The sequence below is a fragment of the Capricornis sumatraensis genome, chromosome 19, assembly GCF_032405125.1.
Source record: "Capricornis sumatraensis isolate serow.1 chromosome 19, serow.2, whole genome shotgun sequence".
Lineage (NCBI taxonomy): Eukaryota > Metazoa > Chordata > Mammalia > Artiodactyla > Bovidae > Capricornis > Capricornis sumatraensis.
The window spans coordinates 49,281,481-49,299,339 of NC_091087.1; the positions used below are offsets into that span (position 1 = coordinate 49,281,481).

The window sequence follows — 17,859 nt, forward strand, 5'->3', positions numbered from 1 at the left end:
GACTATATTCTGCGCTGTGAGAACACCAGGTGATATTTTTAACTTCCACCGCTCCCCACTACTTAACCGGGTCAGTTTTCTAAACTTTCTAAGTCTCAGTTTTCTTATCTACGAAAAGAGGATCGTATTAAGAGCCTCCTACCTACTCCAGAACTTCTGTGAGGAGCAAATTAGAGGATATACGTGAAAATATTTCAAGATTTGGTAAAAGGCTACAAAATGTTTGTACTTGGCTACACATGAGACCACGACAAGTTATGTTTCTGGGCTAAAGAAACCCAGAGCCTAATCGCTAGGGAATGGAAGCGGAGCGTTGCTACGGGACGTCATCACCCCGCGCCAGACGCGACGGTTTCCGGATTGGGCTTCAGGCAGCATTCCGCGTCATGGGGGTTTGGCTGCGTTTGCTGGTGTTTGGTGGAGTGTCGCTTCGGCGCTGCGGCGGGGCCCGTGTCTCACCTGGGGGAAGCCGACTACTGATTTGTCGGCGCCAGGTCCGTGTTGCTGCAGGGCAGGTGGAGGCGGGCGGGTCGGAGATGCTGGGGCGCCAGGGCTGCAGGTGCTCTGCAATTGCCTCTTGCCAAGGACCCACTTCAGTCCCTCTTGGGCCCCCTCCCCTGCTCAGTGAGACCCCAGTTGTCTGGATGTGCCCACTTTCCAGGCAGGCCCCCAGTAGGACCAGGGCGAGGCATAGAGGGGTGAAATAGACGGTTAGAACATGGATGTGTGACTTGCACGTGCTTTCTTAGTGTTAAGTTTATTTAGAAAATAGGTTAAAGAGAAGGAAAACACGTGGGGGATTTAGCTCCGTAAAGAGGGAAATTATTTACTTGCTATTTTTAACGCCTGGCAAATAAATTTCAACTTAAACAATGTGTCTCTGCAGTTGCGATCAACGGCTATTTGTAAATAACACTAAAGGCCTAACTAATGGAGATAAGCAGAATTAAAGTAGAAAAGAAAAGACCTGTTAATTGCAAATGTAATAATGGAGATAGCTTATTTTAAAACTGTTTTTTTCTTCTTCTTCTCAAGTTCTCTGGCGCTGAGAGTGAGACCCTAAAACAAAGAAGATCACAAATCATGTCTCGAGGACTTCCAAAGCAGAAACCGATAGAAGGTGTTAAACAAGTTATAGTTGTGGCTTCTGGAAAGGGTGGAGTTGGAAAGTCTACTACAGCAGGTATTATAGGATATTCTCATTTTGAGTAGAACTTTAGGCCAACTGGCAAGTGCACAATATTAAAGTTATAGTTTTGTTCTTGAAAAAGTATTTAATTTCTAATAGCTTGTTCCTTAGTATGAGGAGTTGGTAGTGATTGAGGGCTTAGATTTTGGAGTTAGGCAAAACTAGATATGTTGCCAGGTCTTGACCCTTAACTGAGGAAAAGGTAGTCAGGTTGCCCATCAGATCTTCAGTTTACTTAACTGTAAAGTGACAATGATAATAATCTTTTTCATAGGGTGGTCATGCAAATTAAACAAGTTAACCACTTAGCCCCCTGTCTCCTACATAGTAAGTACTCAACGTTTGATTGTTGTTATTATTTTTAAAACATTTAGTAAGTTTAATACTAAATTTATTTGTTTTTTAATACTAAATTTATTTGTTTTATTTGCAGTCTTCTCTAATCTTTTTCAGTGTACATTGAGCTAAGTAGTTGCAATGAGATTGTTTACATTATTGTGACCTATTTTCATTTAACCATAACAGTTTTCCAGCATTTATAAAGTCAAAATAGATCTAATATTTGAACATCTTTTAATTATTTAAAACATTTAATCTTTAGATCTTTATATTAATATACTGGAACAGAGAATTTTTTTTTGGTGAAGTTTTCAAATTGATTATAGATTTCATTGTGACTGAAATGCTGCTTTCAGAACCCATAAAAGAAGTCCCACTAGAAATGTAAGAGGTACCATCCAGGACTAATTAACAGGTATTCCCAATTTTTTTCAAAAGAAACTTTTTATTACTAAAAAAAATTTCAGTATAATAATATAAAAAGGTAGCTCTCCTCCTTCCAGTTCAACAGAGGCAACTTGTATTATTTGAAGTCATAAATCTATCAAGTTTTGTTGCATCACTTAAAATTTTCAGTCATTTTAATAGGAATGGCTTAATTCAGATCTTACTCAATTTATCCTTTTTGCAGTTGATTAAGAAAAAAACTATCCTTATTATATTTCATTTTGTTAGTTTTGACATAGTTCCTCACTATTAAGATCTTGTATATATTCATGTATTTTTTTTAAGCTTTTGACTCAGATTTCTGCATTTTTTCAAACTGAAGTGTAGCTGATGTACAGTATTATGTAAGTTCCAGGTATACAAAAATAGTTCACAATTTTTAAAGGTTATATTCCATTTACAATTATTATAAAATACTGGATATAATCCTTGTGTTGTACAATATATCCTTGTAGCTTATTGATTTTATAATAGTAGGTTGTACCTCTTAATTCCCTACTTCATCTTGCACCTCCTCCCTAAGATCTGTAAAGTTTTTTTTTCTCAGATATTAATCTAAACTTGGGGCATATATGTAACTTAAAATTACTTAATTCCATTGAAACCAATGACATTTTGAAATAAAAAGGGTCAGGTACAGAGTTCTGTGACTTTCACTAGAGATCCTGTGTCTTGACTCAAAGCCGTATTCCTGGATACAGCAGTTCTGTAGTTGTATAACCAGCTATAGATCCAACTATATAGTGTTACTAGCTTAGTTTTTTCCCCCCACTTTGACCTGAATGTATTGTGGAAGAGTTTTTCATATATTTTGAAGAAATTAAGATTTAACAAGTATTGTAGTTATGATAGACTCCTACTATACTATTTGATAGATACCATATTATTATTTAAAATAGTGATTGTTCTTAATGAATTTATGCTGTATCCTACACACTCTTGCTTTCTTTCCTAAGGATGTACAATCTATCTATTTGATATTTTGTTTTTAAAATTTGGAAGCTCTTAGTTTTCAGTTCTAGAATCCACCTCTACTTGTGTTTTGAAAATTAAGGTTTCAAAAAAAAAGTACCTGTTTTCAGTGGTGTGAATCCTTTTGCAAGCTCTGTGTTTACTTGGTTTGGTTAAAGACGGAAGGCATTTTCATGATAATAGCCATAAGTTCTTTGGGTTTTGTGCAATATAATTTGTCAAATCTGTAGGCTAGCACTTGTTTAAAACACGTTTATTTATTGTTTTAGGTTCTAAGATCATCTAATGCCATAGGCTGTGGCAGCATTTAGACAGGAAAATATATGAGAAAATGTTCAGTGTGTGACATATGTGTGCTTTAGTAAGCGTCCCTTCTTCGCTTTTCATCTTTGTTAGCATCATACCATCTATCTCAAATAATTGATCTATACTTTTTCATAACTGCTGTCTCTGCTTTAGAAATAGAGTATTTCTATGTAACTCTGTTGGCATTATATTTCTTTTCCGTATACATATTTATTCCAATTCCAAACTGTCTCAAAATATTTCCCATCTGAATATGCATGCTAGAAATATTTTGGATTAGAATGAGGATATTTGATTAATGCAGACATGCTCTTAGATTCTATTTTGTAAATGGAGAAAGACCCTCACACTGAAATGAATTACTCTGCCTCAAAGTTGGATTATGTTTAACCTACAGTATACCTGAAATTCAGGATTATTTTATAATTTTTAATTTAATGATTAAATCAAATATTAAGCATTGATAATGATTTGTCAAGTGCCATTCCCTAGGCTGAGTACTTTACACTTAAGAATTTGATTTGATTCTCACAAGAGTTATGAAATAGGACCTCATTTTATCAAGGAGGGAAAATACTTGGGGGTAAAAATACTCAAGATTGTAAAACACAGAGTGGTGACCCTGGGGTTTGAACCAGGTCTGCCTTGAGAGTTTATGTTCTTAAATACTTCAAAAGAAACAGTATTGGCATCATCTATAACATTGTCCAGTAAGGAATTGTCATCCACAGTATGAGGGTCTGTTTGTCAGTTTGGGAATGTATTCCTTGTGGACCTCTTTCTCATCTCAGATGTAGCATATCTCTCTTGCTGGGTTAACAGTGGTTTTGGGGCCTACTGCTTTCCGCGTTTATGTCTGAGATTGACTATTAATAGGCACTTTTGGGAAAATGTTTCACTGTCTTACCTTTTTCCCTTTTTCCCTTCCCTCTCCTCACTGGTCCAAGCTTTCAGTTATGTGGGTATTTGTGAGTTAGTGTTTGGAATTCCTGTATTACCTGCATTTATTTTTAAAAAAACAGTAGGATCAGCTCCATTTTTATTTATTAAAAAGTAATTTTTCTGCAAAGTATTTTTTGAAAATAATTGAATGATATATACATTAATATGATTAAAACATTTAATGGATTATTTAAACGCAGTTGTAACATATGATAAATGTTTTAAAGTTTTGAGGCAGGCATCTGTTGCTTATGCTGAAATGTTACTTTCCTTTTTGTCTTTTTTACTTTCTATAGTCTCTCCATGTCCTTGTTTATTTTTTTAATAAAGGACTTACATTAAAATTTTATTTGCTTTGGTTAGTACATTGAAAATATTAAAAGGCAAAATGAATTCTGGTAGAAGGAAAGTTACTAAATTTAATTACTTTTTTGTTTCTTACAGTGAACCTTGCACTTGCTCTAGCAGCAAATGATTCGGTAGGTATTTATTAATAGAACTACTAATTTGTTAACATTTTAAAGTCAATGATTTAGAGCATACTGATGTTTTTCATTTACTCTTATAAGGGGCTGTATATTGTAGCTGTAGTTATTTGCATGTCTTTAAGGGGCTAAAAAATCTGCCATAAGTACTGGTTACATTTAACAGTGGTGATGAAAATGGAAGGGGATTGCTGGTCAAGGAATTCAGGTAGCCTCTAGAAGTTAGAGAAGACAAGAAATGTTTTTTTTTCCTTAGAGCCTCCCAAAGGTATGTAATCGTGTCAAAACCTGAATTCTAGCTCATTGAAACCTATTTGCATTTCCGTGATAATTTTTTACAGTAAAAGTAGGAAACTGATACAGGAAGTCAGTTTTCTTAGTCCTTAAATGTCCAAAAGTGTCTTTATTTTACCTTCATATTTGCTAGTTTGACTAGATGTAGAATTCCAGGTTCACAATAATTTGCTTTCTGAACCTTGAAAACAGCTTTTCTTTTTCTTCTAGCATGCCAGTAAGATGTCTGGGGATAGTCCGATTCATACTGCTTTGTGATAACCTGTGTTTTTCCCCCTGAGGCTTTTAGGAGTTTCCTTTATTTCTTTTAAATTTAGAAATGTCACAGATATGTGTCTGGTTGTTGGCATTACATTTTTTTTAACCTGTTTGGAAATTGGGCAAGCAGTACAAGGCTTGAGTCTTTTTCAGCTTAGGGAAAATTTCCTCATTGATTACTTTTTGTGATGTGCTTGTTCTTTCTCCAGAAATCGATTAAGTAGATATTGACTGTTTATGCTTGTTAATTTTTCTCTCATATTTTCCATCTCTTTGTCTCTTGCTCTGTGTTTTGGAAGATGTCTTATGCTATTTTCCACACTGCTATATTAGGTTGTAGTTGTTATTTAGCCCTTTTTATTTTTAATTTGGAAATTATATTTTTTCTAGTTTTTCAGAATTGTTTCCCTGTTTTGCAGTTACTTTCCCTGATCACTTAAAAAAATGGTTGTACCATTAGTTTGAGAATTAATAAAAAGGTTCCTTTTAATGATCTCTATTTATTTAGCATGGTGGTTCTTATAATGTGGTCCACTGACCAGCAGAATGAGCATCACCTGGGAACCTGTTAAATACATAAAATCTTGAGCCCCAGACCTACTGAATCAGAAACCCTCAGGGTGGAGCCCTACAGTCTGTGTTTTAACCAGCCCTCTAGGTGATTTTGATGCATGCTGAAGTTTGAGAACCATGCATCCAGAATTTTCTAGAACTCTAAATTGCTAATGCACTCTTTCTTGTTTTCTTGTGTGATTGTTTTTAATTTAGTTTTAACTTTTTTTGTTGTTTTGTTTTGTTTTGGTTTCAATGCAGATTTGGAATAGAAGAGAGATACTAATGTATGGTTAGGCAACTTTATTGAAATAAAAGCCAGTACTACTTTTTACAGAATACTTTTTATTAAAGCACTTAGTTACCTTGAAGAAAGGACCCCATCTTTCTTAAATTAGGGAGGAAACAGGAAAAATTCAGTGGATAGGAAGGTAAGTAAATTCATGGGTGTGGGGATCTTTTAATTTGGTTATCATTTCAGCCGAAGCTTTGAGTCTTAAGATAATGTGAAGTAACCATGTAATAAATGATCTAAGGATGAAAAAAAATAGTTAAAAGGGATTGATTCCTTCATGTTAGATGTTGCTGGTTTTTTTTTTTTAATTATTTTCATTTTTATTTATTTTCGCTCATCTGTTTTGGCTGTGCTGGGTCTTTGTCGCTGCTCGCGGGCTTTCTCTAGTTACAGTGAGCACTTCTCTGTAGTGGTGCACAGGCATCTCGCTGCCTCTAGGCCCGTGGGCTTCAGCAGCTGCAGCATACAGGCTTAGTAGTTGTGGCTCGAGGGCCCTAGCGTGCGGCAGGCTTCAGTAGTTGTGGTGCACGGGCTTGGTTGCCCATAGCATGTGAAATCTTCCCAGACCAGGGATCAAACCATGTCCCCTGCATTGGAAAGTGGATTTTTATCCAGCATACAACCAGAGAAGTCCTAGATGTTGCTAGTTTGGTGAGATGGTAGCTCCGAAATTTCTGTTTTTCTGTTTGCTTCAGCCCACCCCCCATTCCCACCCCCTCCTTCAGGCATGAGAGCAGCTTCGTCTTTAATGGTCTAGATGTATGACAGGGAAATTGGCCACAAGAAAGGAAAAGCAATGTTTTTCTCTGGGCCACTTTTTCAGAAAGCATGTTAGTAGTATCCTTAAGTGTCTTTAAACACGTTGTAGAATCTTCCTTAGGAAGGGCTTCAATATTCTGTTGCCCAGAAGGTGAGTTTTGTTTCTTTTTTTCATTTCTTGATTTTTTTTTTTTTAGCAACGTTAGTATAGTACTTATAAAAAAGGAAGTCAGGAAATTTGAGCAGCATGTTGTGGAACTCAAAGATAATCTGACATAATAGAGTATTTTATAGTTGGTTACAGTCTTGTCCTAGTTAACTAGTTCACATGTATTTAAGAAAGATTCGTTGTATACAGCTTGATTAACAGTGTTTTTGATTTGGGAGCAACATGTTTGACTTAAACTGTTATCTGCCAAAGGACTAACTTCATATAGAAAAGAAGATAGATCATATATAAATATATGATTTATATATATCTGGCATAGTCATATAATCTATATTCCCCAACTTAAGATTTTAGTAATATTGCATTTATTTCAAGGACATGTTTGCTCTATAGGGAGAACTCAAGATTCCTCCAAGGCCATCTCATTGCCTGAGCTGATATAGATGGCATATGTCCAGGGACATTTACTGGGGAATGGTACTAGGGTATGTTGCTTTGGGGCTTAAAACCTCCAGGTATGATGGTGTCTTTGGAGCTGATCTAGTGATTCATTCCCGTGGAGCTTAATTCCATGGAGCTTGTGTTGTAAGAGGGGTCTCTGAGCCACTTACCCTTTAAGCCAGCTTTGCCCAAGACCTTGCTAATTGTTTTCTCCTTTCTTCCTTGGGTTGCCTTTTTTTAGAATCGCAGTGGGAAGATCTAATAAGACTTGTTTGTTGGCTTAGACGAAACAGGTCCAGGAAGTTATTCATTTTACTTACAATGTTGGTCTTAATAATCTCTAAACAGGGTTATATAAACCCCAGGGGATATGTAAGATAGTCATTGGAATGTGGAATTTTTCTTTATTTGTATGAATTTTTATCTTTTAAAATTTATGTTTTTTGTATACACTTTATAACTTATAGTAAATTAGTATAGTGGCTCTAATAAAGTCAACAGATGTATTAACATGTATTGAGATTGTATACTTAAACATTTTTCACCAGGTGAGGTACGTGGTCAGAAAAGTTTGGTTGTCACTGGCCAAGGCAAAAGAAAATTTCTGAGCTGGATCATATGCCAGTCAAAAGAAGACTACTTTGTAGATGGAAAGAAAAGCCTTACAGGACTAGGGTGTGAATTTTCCCTGCCTTTTGTTTGCCTTTTGTACTTTCCTTTGGGGATGTAGCAGGTAGTGTTACAGGGCAGAATTTGGGATCCTGTCATGTGTACCATGCATTTAAATATTCAGTCCTGTGATATATTGGAGCTGGCTCATGCTAGTTGTGAGAACTGTTAAATTTTCAAGAATTTTGCAGTTGCTATCCTGTTGTTAGCTCAAAATAGGCCATGGTGGGAGTATTTAATTAATGAAAATTGACAAATACTGAAAATTAGACTTCCCACCTCACCCTGGGCCATTGTTAAACATTTTCTGGCACAACACTGATGATACATACTACCAATCATATATGTTAGTCTTTCTTTTGTCTATTTTCTTAACCACTTTTATTATGGATCTCATTCTTCTACAGTGTAAATTTAGTGAGCAGAGAAGCACTGAAACTGCAGAGGGGAAGGTAAAGGTCACCAGACACCATTGATAAGCTCTGTGATGTTCCTAAATCAGTTTACTTCGGTTCATTTTAGTTCAGCAGACATTTAGTGAGCACCTCTAACACTCACTGTCAGACACAGTGAGTATGGGTATATAAAGAAAAGTAAATATGCCTACTAACACTGGATTAACAAAACTGTTTTGTGTGTGTATAAATAATTACATAAGTGTATATATGTCTTTTTGTGTATGTGTGTGTGTATTTTGGTGATGGTAATCATTTCAGTTCAGTAATCGTTTCTTCTGTGAGTGAGACAAAGTGTGTTTAAAGCAACACTTAATAAGGTTTTATCGTAATTTGTTTCAGAGTAGGCACACTGTGTACTCTTAAAGGTTTAATAATCTAGTAAAGACAAGAGGAAGATAAATGTCTTAAAATGATGATCTGTGTTCAAGGTCAAATATAGTAGTGTTTCTATCCAAGACAACTAGCTTTTATTTCAGAGAAAAGCCGTCTGTTTTTCATAGAGCATTTTTGTGAACATAATTATATTTGCCTTTCACAGAAACCTATAATGCAGTACACTAAGTATTTATCAGTTTTACAGTCTTTATTGATTCTTCCCTATCCTTGTCACATTTCATCAGCCAGCAAATGTCCTTTTTTGTCTCTGCAATATTTTTCCAGTATGTATCTTTCTCTTTTCACTGTTCCCACTCTAATTAAGCCTCATATTACTTCTTTTTGGCTCATTCATTCATGTATACCTCAAACAGTTACAGAGTGCCTACCCTTCCCCAAGAACTTTGCTACTTTGGAGAATATAGAAATGCATGAAATATAGACCCTGCCTTTAAGGGCCTTGCAGACAAAGAGACTGCTGTAAGCACCTCTTACTTGCGCAAGCACAAATCCATTCAGTACATAATGCCAGATTATTCTTACTTGAGCACCATTGGAACTCCATTTCACCCTGCTCAGAGTCACTCCTGAATGCCTTTGGTGAGCTTCAAGATCTTCTATAATCTGGCTCCCATCCACCTTTCTGGGTTTATCTTCAGCTCTTCTAAATGGTCCCTGTGCTCTGGCAAGTCTAGGGTACTTGCTGTTGCCAGTTTGGGGTTGACTATATAGATATTATGTTTGTAATAGCTTACAGTGTTTCTTCTATGTTTCTACTGGAGTGTCTGAAGATTTTCTTCAGCTTTACTCGTCTTCTCCTCCAGGCTGCGATGCATGGCTTGGCTGGTTATATCGTGTCCCTAGAGTGCTTCTCAAGGGAATTGAGTGATGACAGACATCCAGGGTATCCTCTTCATGTGCACCCACAGACAGCATTCTGATTCACACTGAGGCCCTGCCCTGAGAGGTACTTAGTGACGTGCTCCCTGAAATTCACTCCCAGGGAGAGTCTTTCTTCCATCTTGTGAAATCCAGTAGCACTATTTATTGTTACTATTATGTACCCATGTAACCATTCTGGTAATTTTATATAGCAAATAATAAAAATAACATTTATCAAACATTTGTTATATGTCAAGCACTGTTCCTCATGATAATGTTTCTTAACTCATTTATTCTTCATAGCAACCATATGGGAATGATCCCTGTTGTACATAAGAAGCAGAAGCAGCTGGAGGCTAAGTATTTTGCCCAAGCTCACCCAGGAAGTAAATGGCAGAGCCAGGTTTGAATGCCAGCCTAGATCCTGTACCCTTCCCCTATTTGTTATACTCCTCCTATGATAGCTAGATTCTTATGATTCAGAACTGTGTTGTCTTCATTCTTGGCTATTGACTTAGGAAATAGACAACAAATGTTTGCTACATGGATGAATCAAGGGTATACAGATGGGTTTCATAGTATATAAGTGCAAAGGTTTGTTTTGCATTGTTTTATGAGGAGTGGTGTGGGATGGGAGGGCTTGTTGTGGCTTAGTGGCCTGCATACTATTCTTTTCCTGATTCTTAAATGATAGTGTGTCCATCATTCTACTTGGTTCTCTTCTCATTTTATACTGTCCAGTAATCTTATCTTTTCCCACTACCCCAGTAACTACCCATGTGCCCTGGATTCTAAATGCATCACCAGCCTAGATATCTCTCCTGGGTGCCAGACCTGGATGCCTCACCTCCTGTAAATGCCCACTTGAGTGCTTTACAAACATTCAGGCTCAACATGTATAAAACCAAACTCTTCTTTCTTGTAATTGTCTTTGTCCTGTGACAGTCATGTGGTTCCCTCCCACCTCCAAATCAGATACCTGTTCCTGCTGCTTCTACCACTCAAAGCTTTCTGGAGTATGTCTTCTCATTTCATTCCTTAATGCCATATCGTTTTCAGACCTTTATTATGGATCTTTCATGAGATGATTCCAGGTGTTTATTTTCTCTGCTATGATGCTTTGAGGACAGGACTAGTACTTCCCATATTATTTGAGACTTCCCATATTATTTGAGAGTTCTGTTTCCTTGTTTAATTTCTATGCTAGTTTAGGAACCTTTTTGGACCAAGGATTTTGGCCTTAGTCCCTTTTTTTTTTTTTTAATTCTCAGTCTCTAGTCCAGTGATGGTATATAGAAGCCTCTTGGTAAATGTTGGTAATGACAGTGGAACACGTTAAGTGAAGAGTGGTTGTGAATATATATACTAATATATTTCACATATGTAGATTCTAAGTGTTGGATAAGCTATCTAAGATTTGTTGAATGCTAAACTATGCCCCTTTCCCCCTTGAGCAAATGAAATTGAAATCTAAATGGAATAATGTGAAGTGCTTAGCACAATGGCTGATACATAGTAAGCTTTAAATTACTTTTTAGTATTGTAGCTAAATAAAAGTTTTTTGCAAGTAATGTCTCAAAAATTGATATGCATTTTACTTAATTGACTATTAACAAAAACTTATTTTAAGTTTTTACTTATTTTCCATTGCTACAATGAATCATTAAGTAGAATTTTAACTGGACTGAAAGATGGAAAAGGAAGCAGTGTAATCTTCAAAGAGTTTGTGTTTCTTTGGTTATTTTTTTTCCATTGATGTTTATCTCAAAATATTTATTTTTTTCCCATGATTACATAATGTCTTCACACTTATTCTTTGCAGATGTACTGCTCTATTTCACAAAATTACTTGAGAGGCTCTTAAACATAATTAAGATTGTCTTAAGTCTTTGAAGTTCTGTGATTATGTTGGGAAAAACTGGGAAGTTTTAGTTCGAGATTTAGGTTTCGGTTTTTGAAAAGTTCATTGATCTTGGAAAGAGAACATGAAGTGTACTGCCACTTAAACCATGATGATTTTCTTCATTAATAGCTATGTGTATAGCAGTTAACAATCCAGCTTTTTGGTGGCAAATAGACCTGGGCTTGATTCTGGCTCTGCCTCTTGCAGCCTGTATAACTTTTGCCTATACCTACCTCTTAAGGCTATGAGTATTAAAGGAGATAGTTCATATATAGCACTTAGCACAGTGTCTGGCATATTGTTGTTGCTGTTCAGTCGCCTCTGACTCTTTGCAACCCCATGGTCTGGCTTATAGTAAATGCCAATAAGAGCATTAGCTGTTCTAGTTTTCTAAATTCCACCCTGGACACATTAACTATAATACTAGTTATAATGTGAATTTGGATTAAATATGAATGAAACTCTGTTTTTCACAGTTCATAGGAAATCCTGATGTATACCACTTAGCTCATATTGGGGATTATTTTCTCTTTAATGCCAATGTTGTAAAGAAATTACAGTATATTAAAGCAACCTGTTCTTAAATTTTTTTTTAATCATTGCTTGGTAGTATATACAACATACTCATTTCTTATAAAAATATTTTGTTTTGTTAATGGTGAGCCATTTTGGAGGAAGGGTTCAGTGTTAGCGTTCAAAGTATAGATATTTTAAAGCTGGAGAGGAAACTCGGACAAGAGATCTGGAAGGAACAATTGCAAAATCATTTTTCCTCCTTTTTGTTCTTCAATTCAAAAGTAATTCTTGGTAAGAAGAGTGTTTTTTTAAGTGAATTTGAACTCGCACATTTTGACATTTACTGAAGAGAGACTCAGAAGATATATTTGTATCTTTAATTCTTAATTAAAACTAAGAATTTGTTTTAGGATAAGAAATGGATTTATTTTAGTAGTTATAAATAAATTTATAATGACTTTCTCACAAATATTTTGATAATTGTGATCACTACACAAATTCATGGAGAAGGAAGTAGCAACTCACTCCAGTACCCTTGCCTAGAAAATCCCATGGACAGAGAAGCCTGGTAGACTACAGTCCATGGGATCACAAAGAGTTGGACATGACTGAGCGACTTCACTTCACTTCACTTCTCACATATTCATACATATTACATTCATAGAGGATTATTAGTTTATAATCAATGAAAAGAGTGAATAGATTTCCAGTGAAGCACTTTTGTCTTGGACTTCCCTGGTAGCTCAGCTGGTAAAGAATCCACCTGCAATGCGGGAGACCTGTTTGATCCCTGGATTGAGAAGATCCACTGGAGGAGGGCATGGCAACCCACTCCAGTATCCTTGCCTGGAGAATCCCCATGGACAGAGGAGCCTGGCGGGCTGCACTGCATGGGGTCGCAAAGAGTCGGACACAACTGAGTGACTAAGCACAGCAGAGTGCTTTTGTCTTATTCCTTCATATATAGGTTTGTTCATTCATTCTTTTATAAAAACATTTGTTGAGGGCCTGTCATCTCCTAGGTTCTGTGCTTGACATGGGAATTCAGAGCTGAAAAAGCCCTACCGCTGTCCTCATCTTAGTTAATTTACAGCCCGAGTGCCTGTTTGGGAGATTGTTATTTTGGTTGGAGCCAGGATCTCTGTTGACTAGATGATTTTTGACTTGTCTCTGGTCTAATTCTCTTCTCATTTGCCACAGATGCTCTTCCAAATGTTTCCCATTTTCAATCTGTCTATCACATTCCACATTTCTTCACCCTGAAAGGTTGTTGTTGAACCACGCAAAGACACCAGGATCCTTGGCCTCCGGAGGAGAAGAATTCAATCCGGGGCCAGAGATGGGACTTGATCACTCAGAGCTTTTGTGTAATAAAGTTTTATTAAAGTATAAAGGAGATAGAGAAAGCTTCTGACTTAGACATCAGAAGGGGGTGGAAAGAGTACCCACTTGCTAGTGTTAGCAGTGGAGTTATATACTCTCCAGTGAATCCAAAAAATGTCTGGAGATTGTAAAGACCTCACCAGATCTACTCCCATAATTTACATTTTAAGAGAACAGAATTAGCGAGAAGGTTTAATCTAGAGACTGTCCTCAGGCAGGATACATTATTGTTAAATGATCCTAAGGAATGTAGAGGGAAAAAAGAGTTTGTCCTTTCTTCTTCCTTGAGAATTCCAGACCTCCTCTCCTTGGGGACCCCTAGACTTCTTATCAGCCTGCCTAGGAAGTGACTCTGTCAACCCCCTAGCATGTGATCTTGCCTCCTATTCAACTTTTAAAATGGACTTTTCCTCCGTAACTTGTTTACTGTCCTCTCCCTTTGTCATTTGTATCTTTCTGTGATCGTCATGATTACATTCCTCTCCTTCCTCAGGGAAAGAGATTTCAGACCCGATATCTCTGCCTGGACTCTTGATCCTCCATTTTCTACCTTTTCTAGGATTTGACTCATACATTCCTTTTGGTATCTTCAGTTTATCTTTACTCATTCTTTCCCTGTGGTCTAGAGAGCTCCTCATCTCACTCATACACGTTGAGAGGTATGAATGTGTATTTGTTGGGTGAGTGAATGAATCAGCAGATCTTTAGCCCCTGGGTCCCCTCGAGCTTCTGCCCACTCTGACTTTCCAGTTACAGCCATACTTGAGAGAGTTGTCTACACTTGTTGTGTCAGTTTACCCAATTCTCATTTACTTCTCAACTTCTGTAATTTGACTTATTACTATGCTGTTGAATTTCCTCTTGTAGTTATCAGCTATCTGCCAAATATATATTCTCTGTCCAAAAATGCTTGATTCTACTTGATTCCCTGCTACATTTGATACTGCTGACCACAGCGGCCGACGTGTTAGAGAATCTTTATTTGTTTGGCTTTTTTATCATTCTATCTTGATTCTTCTCTTTCTCCAACCCTTTCAGTTTCCTCTCTAACTTTTCATATTGCTCCATTCCTATTTTTTAACATTTTTCTCCCTTATACTTAACATGCCTTCCCTTTGTCTTTATATACTGCTTCTTTGTCATCTGTCTCTTTTTAAAAATCTAGAGCCTTATTTTCAGTAGTTTGTTCAGCATCTCCATTTGGTGTTCTACAGATCTGTCAGATTTAAATCATTGAAATGGAACTACCATAATTTTCTTCCTCTCCTAAACCTTCTGTTCCCGTATCCGTTGATAATTCACTTATATGCTACCATTACTCACGTCAGTTATCTATTGACATGTAACAATCCACCCTAACCTTAATCATGAAAAGCAACAACTATTTTATTTTGCTGACGGTTTCTATGGGACAAAAATCTGGCTAAAACATAGGTGGGATGGCTTGTCTTTGTTCTACAACATTTGGGGCTTCAACAGGGAAGATTCCAATGGCTGGGGACTGAAATTATCTGGGACTCTTCATTCATATGCTTGGTCCTTGGCCCTGGATGATTTGAAGACTGAGCTTAGCTGGCATTGTTGACTGGAGTACCTTTACCTGGCCTTTCCATATCACACAGGCTTCATCGCAGCATGGCAGCCTCAGTGCAGTTGGACTTCTTATGTGATGTCTCAGAGCTTTGAGACTTAATGCCCCACTGAATGAGGAGGAAGATCTATAGCCTTTTGTGACCTAGTCTTGGTCGTCAGGCTGGGTTCTAGACTGAAGTACTCATGTGCTTCCCGGATTCAAGGAGGAGGAGGCATAGACCTCACTTCATAATGGGAGGGGTACTAGTAAATATGCGGCCATGTTTTAAAAATATCACACCACATCTATTGGTGCCCTGTGTAGAAACCTCGATACTATCTTGACTTTCATTTCTCCAATCCCACTCCACTTTTATATATCTGTTACTAAGTGCTGGCCTTTTTAAATTTGGAAGTATCTCCTTTTCTCTATTATCATGAACATATGTAAGACTTTTATTACCTTTCACTTAGGAGTTTTCATAACTTCTTCAGTTCAGTTCAGTTGCTCAGTCGTGTCCAACTCTGCGACCCCATGAATCCCAGGACGCCAGGCCTCCCTGTCCATCACCAACTCCCGGAGTTCACTCAGACTCAAGTCCATCAAGTCGGTGATGCCATCCAGTCATCTCATCCTTGGTCGTCCCCTTCTCCTCCTGCCCCCAATCCCTCCCAGCATCAGAGTCTTTTCCAATGAATGAGTCAACTCTTCGCATGAGGTGGCCAAAGTACTGGAGTTTCAGCTTTAGCATCATTCCTTCCAAAGAACACTCAGGACTGAACTCCTTTAGAATGGACTGGTTGGATCTCCTTGCAGTCCAAGGGACTCTCAAGAGTCTTCTCCAACACCACAGTTCAAAAGCATCAATTATTTGCCGCTCAGTTTTCTTCACAGTCCAACTCTCACATCGATACATGACTACTGGAAAAACCATAGCCTTGACTAGACGAACCTTTGTTGGCAAAGTAATGTCCCTGCTTTTGAATGTGCTGTCTAGGTTGGTCATAACTTTCCTTCCAAGGAGTAAGCGTCTTTTAATTTCATGGCTGCAGTCACCATCTGCAGTGATTTTGGAGCCCAGAAAGATAAAGTCTGACACTGCTTCCACTGTTTCCTCATCTATTTCCCATGAAGTGATGGGACCAGATGCCATCATCTTCAGTTTCTGAATGTTGAGCTTTAAGCCAACTTTTTCACTCTCTTCTTTCACTTTCATCAAGAGGCTTTTTAGTTCCTCTTCACTTTCTGCCATAAGGGTGATATCATCTGCATATCTGAGGTTATTGATATTTCTCCTGGCAATCTTTTTCCAGCTTGTGCTTCTTCCAGCCCGGCATTTCTTATGAGGTACTCTGCATAGAAGTTAAATAAGCAGGGTAACAATATACAGCTTTGATGGACTCCTTTTCCTATTTGGAACCAGTCTGTTGTTCCATGTCCAGTTCTAACTGTTGCTTCCTGACCTGCATATAGGTTTCTCAAGAGGCAGGTCAAGTGGTCTGGTATTTCTGTCTCTTTCAGAATTTCCCACAGTTTATTGTGATCCACACAGTCAAAGGCTTTGGCATAGTCAATAAAGCAGAAATAGATGTTTTTCTGGAACTCTCTTGCTTTTTCCATGATCCAGCAGATGTTGGCAATTTGATCTCTGGTTCCTCTGCCTTTTCTAAAACTAGCTTGAACATCTGGAAGTTCATGGTTCACGTATTGCTGAAGCCTGGCTTGGAGAATTTTGAGCATTACTTTACTAGCATGTGAGATGGGTGCCAATTGTGTGGTAGTTTGAGCATTCTTTGGCATTGCCTTTCTTTGGGATTGGAATGAACACTGACCTTTTCCAGTCCTGTGGCCACTGCTGAGTTTTCCCAATTTGCTAGCATATTGAGTGCATCACTTTGACAGCATCATCTTTCAGGATTTGAAATAGCTCAACTGGAATTCCATCCCCTCCACTAGCTTTGTTCGTAGTGATGCTTTCTAAGGCCCACTTGACTTCACATTCCAGGATGTCTGGCTCTAGGTGAGTGATAACCTCTTAATTAGTCTTTATTATCTCTCCCACTTGAATTAAATAGTGATTCCTTGCACTGACTGTAGGATAGTACTGCACATACAGGTCTATGTACAAATTGCTTAATTTAGCTCTTAAAGGTTGGTGGTGATGGTTTAGTCACTAAGTCGTGTCCGACTCTCACGATCCCATGGACTGTAGCCTGCCAGGCTCTCCATGGGATTTCCCAGGCAAGAATACTGGAGTGGTTTGCCATTTCCCTCTCCAGGGGATCTTTCTGAACCAGGGATCGAATCCAGGTCTCTTGCACTGTAGGCAGTTTCTTAAAGGTTGTGTCTATCTAAATTTCCACTCTGTGATTGACTTTGCTTCGGCTGCTCCTTTGCATTAGCTGTCTTCCTTGTTTTCTTTGCCCAGTTCATTCTTCAAGTCCCATGTTGGCAGTTTTCTTCCTCTTCTAAACCTCCTTCCTCTCTGAAGCCTTTTTAGTGGCTTCATAGAATGTCAGTGTCACTCCTTCCTCTTTGGTTCATACGGTTATCTCCTGCCATTAGAATGACCATAACTTTCACAAGGTCAGGGACTATATCTTAAACTATCTGCCACTATTGCCTGTCCTATTATATACTCAGTAAATGCTT

At 37.7% G+C, this 17,859-nt stretch overlaps 1 protein-coding gene across 1 annotated transcript in view; it reads left to right on the forward strand.

The window, feature by feature from the left end:
* Nucleotides 1-386: 386 nt before the first annotated feature.
* The window catches only part of NUBPL (NUBP iron-sulfur cluster assembly factor, mitochondrial), a 228,472-nt gene continuing 210,999 nt past the window's right edge, over nucleotides 387-17,859 (forward strand). The window contains exons 1-3 of the mRNA XM_068991271.1: nucleotides 387-494; nucleotides 1,036-1,183; nucleotides 4,640-4,674. Coding sequence (XP_068847372.1) covers nucleotides 387-494; nucleotides 1,036-1,183; nucleotides 4,640-4,674 — 291 coding nt within the window. The remainder of the gene's footprint in view (nucleotides 495-1,035; nucleotides 1,184-4,639; nucleotides 4,675-17,859) is intronic.